Raw genomic sequence first — 13,056 nt, 5'->3', positions numbered from 1 at the left:
GGTTGGATGGGGCTCTGAGCAGCTTGGTCTAGCTGAGGATGTCCCTGCTCATTGCAATGAGGGTTGGACTAGATGACCTTTAAAGGTTCCTTCCTACTCAAACTACTCTATTGTATCTTTTATAATTGTATACTGTTGTGCATAAAGAGTTCTTGTGTAGTTTCAATACCTGAGAGAAAATTATTATGTTGGTCACCTAGGAAAATATTTAAGGCAGCAATTCTTGAACCAGTTCTAATTTCAGTGATAGTTTGGGTGCTTGGTGTAGATCTGCCACACAACAGCCTGTGCAAATTCTATTTCCAGGTGTGGAACTGCTGATTTTTAGGCATATCTTTCTTTGCCTTTCTTAAAGTTAATATTAAGGAGAGTGAACTTCAATGAACAGGAAAATTTTCTGGGTAGACATCTGTAATTGGAAATGTCAAGGGTTGTGTTAACGTTGGGAAGCTTAAATTTAATTGTGTATTAAAGAAGAAATGGAATTGACCTTTTCATGTAACTTCCTGTAGTTTTCATTAATAGCTAACTGCATAATCCTTCATTTTACAGGTGAATTATGGGAAAATCCGTAATGAAAGCAGAAAAGCAGTCAAATGCACCGTCTCTAATGGCTGCAATCCAGAGTTTGCCTTTGTACCATGTGCTAGTACCATTGCTGTTTATGCAGTCTTCACAGGAGAACTGATAACTGTGCTTAGAGGGCATTATAGTACTGTTAACTGCTGTGCATATCAATATAATTTTCAGGTAAGTAAAGTACAAACAATATTCCAGACAACCTGGAATATTTATGCGCATTACCCAAACCATTTGCACAAAAAACATTAACTTTTCAAGGATGTGCTTTAATCAAAGATCTTGACGTAAGAGGGAGTTCTGCAACCTATGTGGAAAGCAAGAAAAGTTTGTTAAGTTCTTGGGATGGCCCAGAAAGGGTTCCTTCCATTGTTCATTTTGTCTCACGCAGGTATCTTTTCAATATACTATAGTAATTTTTTTGACTTGTGTTGCTATTAGTAAATCATATGCATGAAGACTTTTGCCTGTTTTCTGTAAGACTGAAGAGGAGGCATTTGACTTTCTGAGATGTGTAAGACTAATCACAGTAAGAAAGAATGTGAAGTGTGTTTAGGTGAAGTGCATTAGTATTGCTATCAGTACTGAGAACCTCTCAAGTACTTTGCTAAGGTAATCTTGCTCAAATGCCTGTAGTTATACCAATCACTGGGTGAATGAACAGTTTGGATGAAGCGTTGAGAACATGAGCTTCTTTAATGAATCTGAGAACATTTCACTTAAGAAATACCATAGCATTACAGGGACTCATGGTGCTGACAGCCTTTTTTTTTCCTCTCCCCCTATAGTATATTTTCCTCTTGTAATAAAAGGCTTAAGGTTAGCAAGGCTTAATTTGTTATGAGATACTTTACAACAGATTGTTGTTATGGCTTGTGGTGTGACAAGAGTTAGATGTTAGTATGGATTTTAAGGCTGTTACATAGTTGCCCTCAGGTGTTGAGGATTGTACTCCATGTTCCAGGTCCTCCTGGAGAACTGGTCCTCTTTTGTTTCTGAAATATCAGGCAGAAATATTTGAGGCAGAAGGGCCATGTGGATATCTTCTCATGACCTCTTATACAATACATCATAGAAGTGAATTTGGTAGCTCTTGCTTTGAGTCCAGTAACTTTGAAAGAATCTTTCATCACTGAGATGGACTTCACTGAAAGTTTTGGACACATTACAAATGTGGCAATATAGCCCAAGCTAATAAGCCCTGATAGACCTGAAAAGCAGTTTTGCCCTGAATGGGCAGTGATGTATGAGATCCACTGAAAGGTGGAATATTCACATTTATAGCTAAAGCACATCTTTTCTGGACTGTGTTTGACTAGCTTAAGCCCTTTGTTCTTAAGAATAGTTTCCAAAAATGTACTAATGTGTTTATATTAAATCATCTTTGGATTTCTTTTTGATAAGCTGAAGAGATGAGGCTCATTAAATCTCACTGTAAATCATGTTTTCCAGCTCTGGAAATGTAAATCTCTTCATAGTGTCTCTGTCTTGGCTTTTAAGATCTTTAGAAAAGGATCACTCATGTGTGAGCATGCACACAAGAACTGCCTCAGCCACTATAGCTATAGGTTTATGTTGGCAACAAATTCATTTGTTTCTGTTGTGATTTCTGATTCTTTTTCAGAATCACCCTCTTCTAGAGTTCAGTTCTATATTCTAGAAGTGTGACTGAAACTGGATTTTCTTTTTCTTTAAATGCTCTTCTAGTTGTATTAAACTGTTACTCTGGTGGAATAACATTACTGTAGTCAGTGTGTCAACACCAAAGCTAGTGGAAGTGTTATTTTGACTGTTTATGTTCACACCTATACTTCCAAATAGCTCGTTCTGTCTTGAAACAATTAAGTACATTCATCAGATTTCATATGATTGTATATATAATAGAAATTATGATTTCCCAGTTAAAACTCCTTTTCTGAGAATGCAGTTGTTCGTAAAATTTGTAGTTACCTGTTCTATTTCACTCTTTCAAGCAATATTAAGTCAATGTTATTCACAGCTGTGCACTTCTATTTTCAGTTACTAGTTATAAATAAAATCTTGACAAAACCTGCTGCTTTGCAAACTGTGTTGATTGTTTATATTACTATATCTTAACTCTACAGTAACTGAATTGTTTAATCACATTTCCCTTTGTCTTGTTTCAGAATAAAAAAATGTCAGTTACTTCATTTGTATCTGTATCATTCCACTTTTTTTCCCTGAATGGCATATTAGCTCACTTCCAGCTTAGTATTTCAATAAGTATTAAAACATAATTAACTTGAGGAAACAAGAAGTTTTCTTAGACAACTCTAAGTCTCTCTGATATAAGTTATGCATCTACTGGTGAAATGTGTAGCGGATGGCTTTCTAACTTTTTTCTTATTAGTACATTTGAAATTAGTACACTATCTTCATATGAAACATCTCTTCTGCATAGTTTCTACGATTTCCATCTAGTAGTGAGTCTCTATTAAGAGTTTTCTTCATATTAATAGTCTTCTAAACCTTTTCTCCTGTCTTTAACCCTGCAGAGTGATTTTTAGTCCCGCCTGCCCTCGAATCTGGTCCTTAGATTTCCTTACTATTTTTTTTCCTATGTTCAAAACTTCTGATTGATATTGGTTGCTGCCAGTCCCTCACGTTCTTTCTGTTCACTAACTGTATTTTAATCACTCTTTGTTTCACCTCATAACTGGAACAGGTTCTAAAAGGAACTTTAAATGTTCACCAATTATGTATTTGAGGTGAGAAGTGTCTTCTGTTTAATCAGAACTGTATGATCACTGATACTCAAGCAACTAGCTATTTGCAATCCAGTGATATTAGTCTTTATCTGTTCTTATGTGGTCCAAATTATTGGGTTTGTGTGGAATACCTTTTGTGTTTGAGATATTGTGTGGAGCTGTCTCCAGAGTGGTGTGAGATTTAGTTAATGTGTGTATAATGCCTTTTGAGATCCTGGGAATAGAGCCATAAAATCCACTATATTATTGTTGGCCAAAATTGATTTTACATAAATAGCTCTGTAAAGTTAATAAGATGCTAGTCTGCTTGAGTAGTAAGAGCTACAGAATTTGGCCCTTAAATAAGAGCCATTAATTTAATAGGAGGTTGGTAATTTCAAGGGTTGTGTGGAAGAAGAAATCTTCATTGTGCAGACTCTTAGATGATTTTTTTACTGGTGGATCTAACATGCTAGGTACCATTATGCCATACTGGTGGCTTAAAATAATTTAAGTAAACAAACAAGACCTACGTTTCCTTTTCTGAAAGGGAAATGGAGTAAAGCACCATGCACAAATAACACATCATAAAATATTAGGTATGCATCAGGAAACAATTTTGCTTTAAATAATAGTTGCTTCTATTGTTCAAGAAATGCCAGTGACATCTGCAAAGGTATTTGGCAAATCTAGTGCTAGGCTAATAAGTAAAAATAACTGAAAGTTAAATTAGGTTTTATTTGCAATCTTTCCTTAGTCTTAAAGCATAATATTTCCATATATTGTACCATAAACATGCATGGAGCTCACCATTTCAGGTTGTAATAATTAATTGTAACTATTACTGAATGCAGTGGATAGTAACTGAAGATCTTGCAATGCCAGGATCAGAAAGTGCAACAAGTGGTAGTAAAGATTAAATGGAATTATGGTGATGTCACTATGACCTTGCTCACAAGGAGAGATTTTGGTGTGGGAAGAGGTTTTAAAGTTCTGGTGGTATCCTGTATCCTGTCAAAGACAGGAGACCTGAGTAGAGTACTGCTGACAGGATAAAGTGGGATTTGACCTATACCTTGGTGTGACTTCAACCTGTTTCCCTTTAAACAAAGTAAGTAGGATGTTTCTCTCAAAAGTTAGAAACTCTAATCTTTTATTGTTTTTTTTATGCATGAACAACTTCATGCATGGGACCAGTTTTATAGAAGTGAGTATGTCAGCTCTCTTGAATAAGATTACCCACATAAACGAGTATTTATAGGAATTAGACATTAAGTTCCTGCACAATTCAGTGTAATTCATGCAGTTTTAAAATTAAGTATATTAAGTAATTAGAATTAAGTATAAATAATCTTGGAGACAGGACTGTAATTACTTCTTGAACTTATGTTGAATCAATGTCATAATAATGTGCATGTATGCACGTAGTTGCTAGGCTTTCATGCTGTCAACCTGAAACAGAGAAAATACGTGATATATTTCACTTGGGCAGTTTGAACACATAGCAATACTCAATTGTTGTCAGACATTGCATATAATATGCAGGAGTATGAATCAAGATCGAAAGCGTATGAGAATATCTTCATGCATGTTCATTTAAATAGCACTTTAGAAAATAGAAGCATTATTAGTGGAAAATTTATTGCAAAGATGGTGCAGTATTTCTCACTAGCAAAATTTCCTCAGTTTAAAGTGACAAAGAAGTCTGTATTTCCTTTAATAAAGAACTAAGAAAACTAAGCTATATTTGACTGTTAGCTATGTGGTGTAGAGATTGTTTGCTTCTATGTGTTTGCAGGGTGCCTTGCGCAATGGGATCTCAGTCCTTAGTCATTACCATAATAGTTATTTATACTAAAAATAATAAAATTGTCTTTCTGATCTCTGCCTTCCCAACAGGATACAGGTTTCAAATTATTTGTTCTTTTCCTTCCCTATGCATACTTAAACTACACTGACTTAATACCTCTTTGTTCCATACATATGCACTCTTCTAACATGTATTACTAGATGCTTCTGAGTTGGTTCGTATTTTTTAATAAAAAATATTCTCTGTTTTTTTTAGTTCTCCACCAAAGATAAATCATCTCTTAAGCTTCTTAACTGTTAAAAAAAGTGTCTTTTCAGAAGACGTGAGAGAAAGAAAAAGAAAAATGCATTTAAGCAATAAAGCTCATTTAAATGTGGGCAGTGCTGTTTTGGTGAACGATCTGGGAAAAATATAGAAACTTATTTTGTTTTGGCATATTATTTAAAAGTCTTTAATAATATAGTACAAATTAGAAATTGTATATTTGTCTTTATTTTTAAATATTTCATGGACTTTTTTTCCTAGCATTGTATCTGTGTCACTGTTCAGTAAATTTGTGTAAAAGTAATTTTTGCTTACTTTCTTAAAGGAAATTTATAGTGGTAGCAAAGATTCCAATATCCTTGCGTGGATACCAGCTCCTCAAGAGTCAGGTCTTGATGACACTTCTGAAAAGGTAATGAATTTGTGAGTTTGAACTGTAATTTTATGGCTGTTATACTTGGGGAGGTGGTGTGGAAATTAAGTATGAAGTCATTGTTTCACCATCAAAATTTGTAACAATTCCTAATTAAGGGGAGAATCACCTATTGTTTTGTTCCGTTTTTTGATTGTTGTAGGGTTTTGAGAGGACATTTTCTTTCATACTAAAGTCTTTTGCAGACTTCTAGCTTATCACTTATTTAACAGTAGTACTTGTCATTTGGCTATCAGTTTTTCAACTTCTACTTTAGTTTCTTTAGTTTCCAAATTGTTTTCTGTAGTTTATGCTATTTTGGAATTTGAAAGGTGCCAGAGATTCTATTTTAAATAGTTTTAAGGATATACTGTGTATGAAACAGGAAGATTAGGGATACCACACTTAATATCCAAATATTTTTGACGTAGAAATATAATAAAGAAGATTCTAAGACAGCTTATTTCAGTGTCTGAGGCAAGACATTCGGGGTGTTGCAGGGAGGATCATATGTAACACTGTTTTCCAAGCGGGTACTTTCTCTCTCTTAGTATTAGAGCTGGGCAATAAAAATTTCAGTGAACGGTTTGAGGTGAAAACTTGTAGATTTTAAGAAACTGAATCCATTCACAGTATCAGTCTGGCAAACTGTACTAATGTTAAATAGACAAGTTATATTAGTGTTTTGGCTCATAGCATACAAAAATTGCACTTCTAAAAATTTCTGAAATGTTCCATTTTGGACTGGGAAATAAGCATAAAATTTCTCAGTTGCTTTGCTTTATAAGACAACTTATTTCAGAACTATCCTACACTTAAGCAAAGAAGAAAAAAGTAGTTTCAAAGGTTAGATAGCCTAAACCCAAAATGTGTTCAGTTCACCAGAAATAAACATTTTTGCTGTAACCGAAATGTTGATGTGTATGAATTGCTTTTTCTTAGTCTGAAAAACAAACCCACATCAACAAGATCACTTACCCAGCTCTGATTAGAATTGTCCCTTTAAATCTGATGTGGTGGAGGTACGTAATATGTGCCATTGTTCTGAAATCTGTTAACCAACAGATGCTTTTGCAAATATTGTATATGAGGACTGCCTCCAAAAGAAGCAGTTCTGCTGTCCGCAGACCACTAGTTTCTGCACCCTCTCATGTGCTAGAGCAGCTGTTTGAGCACCTGTATGACCAGAATCTGAACCCAGGATAGAAAGAAACAAGAAAAAACTTTACCCCAAGTCACTGCGATTCAGCACACTGCATAGCTGCACAAACCCTTTAGCTTGACCCTAGCAGGGCTGAGGTGATAAATAGTTGTTGGATGTGGGTAGAGACCAGGACTACTTCTTGAGATAGTAGTGCTCTGTTACACTGGGCCAAGGGAGTTATGACTTAAAGCCAATGACACAAAACAAACACAGACAATCTATCTGTTATATTTTATACCAGACATTTGTGACACTTCCAGTCAGTGCTCCAGATATTTTTTTGTTGAAATTACAATTAAATAATAGTACTATTTCATAGTTTATGCTGTCTCTAGTCAGTGGAATGGCCAAAGAAGTGGTGAAAAATATCCAGTACCCATAAGAGACACAATCGTTTGTCTACATACAGTAATTAGGAAATGCCTTTAGCATTGCCCTTATTTGATTTTAGTATTGTTAATTGAGCAAACCACTGAGAGAATTTTTATTTTCTTTAGTCTCTGTGTCAGCAGCATTCCAATCCAGCATATGAAGAGGCATGGAGCAGCAGTGATAGTGAAGACTGATTTTCAATTATGTGCTGATATTGCTGTATTCACAGGCTTTATCTACAGGATTTGATATTGTCGGATTTACTACGACTGGATTTTTATTACAGTTCTATCACAGCAAGGTCTTTCAGAAATAAGTTTCCACTGTTCTCTCTGTTCTTTCTTCACTGTTATAGTTAAATCTAAGGATTACTTTTGCATACTTTATGCATTGGTACACTTCATTCAGTGTTGAACAGCTGATAACTGGTCCCAAGGGCTTTTATTTTTCCTTTAATATTGCATTTTGTCTGGTATCACTAATACATAAGGAGGTAATCATTTTATTTCTAAGAGACATGATACAGAGGATTTTACCTGAAGGTGAACTAGTTCAGGGATACCTCCAGCTTATTTTTATCCATGTCTAGATGGAGCAGTCTGTGTCCATTTTCAATTGTTTATGTGCTGTGGGACCCCACAGGATTTTGTGCCTATTTTGCATTTTCGGTTCTGTGTTTTTCCATTAAATGCGGTATTCAGTTCAGAAAGAGGTATAGCTGGGATCATCTATTCAAGTATTTATATGGTGACCCCATCAAGCAGTGTCTGAATCTGTCCCAGAAAGTTAAGAATAGGAACTAGTTTAAATAGAGTGTTGTTCCTGTTAGCAGGTTTTTAAAATCAGTCTTTTATATATGAATCTCTCACACTTCCTTAGCCAGCATGAAGAATTCCTGGACAGAAACAGGCTTGAGTGGATCACATTTCAAGTTCAAAATATCCAATGTAGTCCTTCAAAACTGTTTTCATCTGAATTTGTGATCTTAATGCCTGCTCTGTTTTGAAAGGGAGGAGCTTTATGGGAATATTGTCTAATCTCAATCACTAGTTTGTGCTTCAGACATAGTGTAGTCACCAAGCTGAGAGCTGAGTTAGAGGTTCCCATCAGATGTAGATGCAGCTCTATAGAGAAAAAATTCCTTCCAGAGCACATATTAGGACCACACATTCAGACAATAGGAAAAAAATCTTGTACAAATCAAAGAAAATAATATAATCTTTGTATAGTGTGTATTAGTTCTACAACTTGTATGCATTGTAGGATTAATTCACTGTGCTTCTGTATTTTAATATCTATAAAAGATATAGGCTGTCAGTTTCTGTATCAATCTAGTCTACCATTGTAAAATGAAACAAAGTGAGGAGTGGGCGTATCAAGGGAATATTGTAATTAAACAAGCTCCATATGTACTGTGTATATGCTGGGAGAGACACACTGTGAAGTGGATAGCTGCAGGGTAGAAGACTTCCAGAAGTTTCAGCTGAAGTTAAGAACCAGCCTGACACTGTCACTTTACAGGAGTAGAGAAGATAATTATTTTTTTTTAAATGATAGTTTTCATTACCAGTGGTTCACTCTAAAACTGGAAAAACTGAGGAACAAACCTGAGGAAAGGTATTACACATCTTGATTTTTGTCTTGAAGAGGATGACTTTTTTGTGTTGTAACTGTACATATCATTTGTATATGCCAGTTACAGTTTATGTATTTTAATTTCTAAAAATGTGCTCAGTATGTCATAGTTATCAAAGAATAAATGCTTTTTTTAATCAGCTTTCAGTTATCTGTAATGGGTTTTGTGCATGTTATAATTGTGCATATCATTTGTATATGGCAACTGCAGTGCATGTATTTTGTATTTGAATTTCTAAAAATGTGCTCAGTATGTCAGTTATCGAAGAATAAATGCATTTTTCAGTCAATTTTCAGTTATCTGTAATGTGACTACAAATGGTGTTGATTTTAAAACAAACAAAAAATCTGTCAAAAATACCAGCTCTGTGGTGGACTGGGAATGGTATATAAATGGAAGAGGTGGAAAAATTACACTTAAAGAAGATGAGAAATCAAATTAAACCCATGTGTAAGAATATTGCATTAACTCTCCTGGTTTTTGGAATGGCCTTTCTCAAATGAGTTCCTCTTCCTGTGCTTTGAGTACACAATTATTGAGATTAGAAGGGATCACTGGAGATAATCTAGTCCAACCTTCCTGCTTTAAACATGGTCACCTAAATCAGATTGCTCAGGCTTGTGTCTAGTCAGGCTGAATATCTCTACAACCTACAAACCTGCTCTACTGTTTGAGGATTCTTAGAGTAAAAGTTTCTTCTTAGATTTAAATGGAGTGTTCTGTATTTCAGTTTGTACCCATTGCATCTTGACCCATTGTTGGATACCACTGAGAAGAGTCCAACTTAGTCTTCTTTGCTGTCCCTTTCCCTGGCTCCATGAGATATTTCTACACAATGGTGAGATCCCCCTGAGTCTTTTCTCCAGGCAGAATAGTCCCAGCTCTTTCAGTGTCTCCCCGCAGGAAGAATCACTTTCCTCAGCCCACCGACAGCACTCTTCCTAATGCAACCCAGGATGCTGTTGGCCTTCTTTCTAGGGCACATTACTAGCTTGTGGTCACTTTAGTGTCCACCAGGAGTGCTGGGTCCTTCTCCACAAAGCTGCTTTCCAGCAGATTGGTCCCTGGGCTTTTTCATCCCTGGGTGCAGGATTTGGCATTTGCCTTTATTGAACATCATGAGATTCCTGTTTGCCTACTTCTCCTGTTGAGGTACCTCTGAATGGTGGCAGCACAACCATCTGCAAACTTGTTGAAGGTACATTCTGTCATCAGTGAAGATGTTGAATAGGACTGGATCAAGTATGGACCCCTGGACTATGCCACTAGTGACTGGCTTCCAATGGGACTTTGCCACTGATCCCAACCCTCTGGCCTTTCATCTGTTTTTCAGTCTTACTGTTCACTTATCTAGTCTGTACTTTGTCAGTTTATCCATAAGGGTGTTTTGGGAAACTGTCAGAAGCCTTGCTAGTGTAAAGGTAGGCATCATCCACTGTTCTCCACTCATCCACCAAGCTAGCCACCATGTTGTAGAAGGCTATCAGGTTGGTCAGGCATGGTCTTCCTTTCATAAATCTATGCTGACCGGTACCTTCTTGTCCTTTATGTGTCTGGAAGTGGTTTCCATGATAATCTGCTCTATCACCTTCACAGGGATAGGGGTGAGGGATTGACCTGTGTTTTCTGGATCTTCCTTCTTGGAAAACATGGGTGACCTTGGCTTTCTTACAATCCTCAGAAACCTCTCCTGCTCAGCGGGACCTTTCCAAAGTAACTGAAAGTGGTCTTACAATGATATCAGCCAGTTGTGGGTACATCCAGTCAAGCACCATGGACTTGCATATGTCCAGTTTGTGTAAGTGTTGCCCTAACTGATCCTCTTTCACCAAGGGTATGCCTGCCTTGCTCCAGACTTTCTAGTGGTCTCAGGGACCTGGGGTTGCTAAAGTCCAGTCTTGCCACTAAAGGTCATGGTGAAGAAGCATTGAGTACCTCAGCCTTTTATGTGTCCTTTGTCTCCAGTTCCCCTGTCCTGTTTAGCAGTGGGCCCACATTTTCCCTAGTCTTCCTTCTGCTGCTGTGGGTTTTAGTTTTGCTTTTCATATTCCTTACCAGATTTAACTCCAGGTGGGTTTTGGGTTTCCTAGCCCTATCTGTGCATGCTAGACGTTTTCTCTGTATATCCCTGCTTCCACCCCTTGTATGCTTCCTTTTTGCATCTTGAGTTTTGTCAGGAGCTCCCTCTTCATGCATGCAGACATCCTTCCACCTTTTCTTTGTTTTCCTGCATGTGGGGTTGGACCATCCTCAAAAATCAACCAGCTCTCCTGGACCATCCTTCTCATCAGGGCTATATCCCATGGAATTTTTCCAGAGAGAACCCTGAATAGGGATTTATCTGGAAGTGTGGAAACTTTCCCCTATACTTTTATGGGGCTTATTTTCATACTGTTTCTGAATAACTTTTTGCGTATCAGTTTTGTGTAAGTTGCACCATGAATTCAATGTGGGATTCAGCTCAGGAAGAGGTGAGCCCAAGTATCTATCCATCCAGTCACCTTTTGGTTTAGTGTCTGAAGCTATCCCAAATACTTGAATATACAAATTAGTTGCCTTGGGGGCTTATTGCTCCTACTAACAGTTAGTATCTGCTACACAGGAACCTTTCCAATTTGTCTTCTGGTATCAGTTGATGATGTCATTATTATCCCTCTTGACTGTTGTCCTCTGCTGGAAGGAGAGGCATTTCTGGTGAGGGAAATTAAAAACATCTGTGTCTCCTCTGGGCAAGGATCCAGGCACATTCTACAATGCAGCACCTGCAAACCTTCCATATAATGGCAGTAGCTGATAGGTGGTATTTAGTTTGCAAGGTTTGAAACATCTTGGTACTAGCCAACATCTCAAACACCAATTTTTGTGAAAATTCTGCTTTGAATAATGGCATATATATTATATTTTTTTCCCCATTTTCTCTAGATGTGGTAAACTTATCTAAGTTTTTTCTAGAAAAAAAAAAGATTATTTTCATTTTATTTCTGCTGAATTCTTATGGTGGCTGTACTTAATTGCCAAGTAAAGTGTTGGTATCTTCAAAATGAAAAAAATTTAAAGGACAGTGAAGGTATGCTGTATATTATTTTTCACTGAAAAGAACCAAGTACTAAGCCAATGGTGCCAGTTGCAACTGTGCATGTCTTGCTTGTGTGTAAGTTAAATGTGATAATTAAACCAGAGTCTTCCCCTTCATTTATCTGTATTCTGCTTCTATGCTTATAGCATGTATTTTTATAGTATCAGAGCTCTTTCAGAACCAGAAATGCAGCAAGGGGAGTAATATAGGCTTAATTGCTCTTCCCATCCTTATGTCAGTCAGAAAAAAAACCATATTTGAAAATCCAGTCAGGTGTCAAAAGAGGTGCTGTATTCATGTTGAAATGAAGTTATTCACTTGAGAGGCAACTAGCTGATAGCTGGATTCTAAATTCCTGTTAAAAACAGTAAGAAAGTTAAGAGTTTAAAGAGAGAGCTTAAACTGGAATGGACTGTACTCTTATTGCAGCAGTGGTACTGGGATTTAGTAGTCATACTCTGTATCAGAATATGTAGAGAAGTGCTTTCATCTTTTCAGGCTGTTCTGGGAATTGACTGTTGCTTAGGCTTGCAGCAGGTACAAAAAGAGGAAAAAGAATTTATTTGTTCTAACAAAAGATCAAAGAATTTCCTTTCCCTTCTAGCCTAAGGAAACAATGGAGATCAGAGTCAGTCTGAGCCAGCCAAGCTAAAGAAGTCCAGAGAGCCTAAGACAAACCTCCTTTAGCTTAAGTGAAAGTTGAGTTCTGAAGAGACAGTAAGATAGGACTCTGATTATTTATGTCTAGGTTATGATGCTCAGAAAGAATCTAGTATAGAGACATCCAAGCAAAAACCTGGTTCTTTTTTTCTTCCTGTACACAGACCTGGAAAAAAGCATTAGCACATGAGAATTTAAATGTGGTTAACTCCCAAGCATTGGGAAGAACAAGTTAACACCATGTGCTTACCTCCCTTTGCCCTTTTCTCTGTCCCCAGTACACTCACTCTTACACACAGGCTGACAATACTAAATGTGGGGATTTGTTTGCCACC

At 36.8% G+C, this 13,056-nt stretch overlaps 1 protein-coding gene across 11 annotated transcripts in view; it reads left to right on the top strand.

Moving 5' to 3' along the window:
• ERCC8 (ERCC excision repair 8, CSA ubiquitin ligase complex subunit) overlaps positions 1–13,056 on the top strand; it is a 50,462-nt gene that overhangs the window by 22,175 nt on the left and 15,231 nt on the right. For 7 of the 11 annotated variants that reach the window (XM_074813449.1, XM_074813452.1, XM_074813457.1 and 4 more), the window contains exons 10-12: positions 553–750; positions 5,687–5,773; positions 7,475–9,274. In XM_074813449.1, coding sequence (XP_074669550.1) covers positions 553–750; positions 5,687–5,773; positions 7,475–7,543 — 354 coding nt within the window. In that variant the 3' untranslated portion in view covers positions 7,544–9,274. Of the gene's footprint in view, positions 1–552; positions 751–5,686; positions 5,774–7,474; positions 9,275–13,056 lie in introns of those variants that run through there. The other 4 variants (XR_012621764.1, XR_012621763.1, XR_012621762.1 and 1 more) reach the window with 1 other exon arrangement.

Source organism: Strix aluco, chromosome Z (assembly GCF_031877795.1).
Source record: "Strix aluco isolate bStrAlu1 chromosome Z, bStrAlu1.hap1, whole genome shotgun sequence".
In the NCBI taxonomy this organism is placed as follows: Eukaryota; Metazoa; Chordata; class Aves; order Strigiformes; family Strigidae; genus Strix; species Strix aluco.
This window is presented reverse-complemented; position numbering and strand designations above follow the sequence as displayed.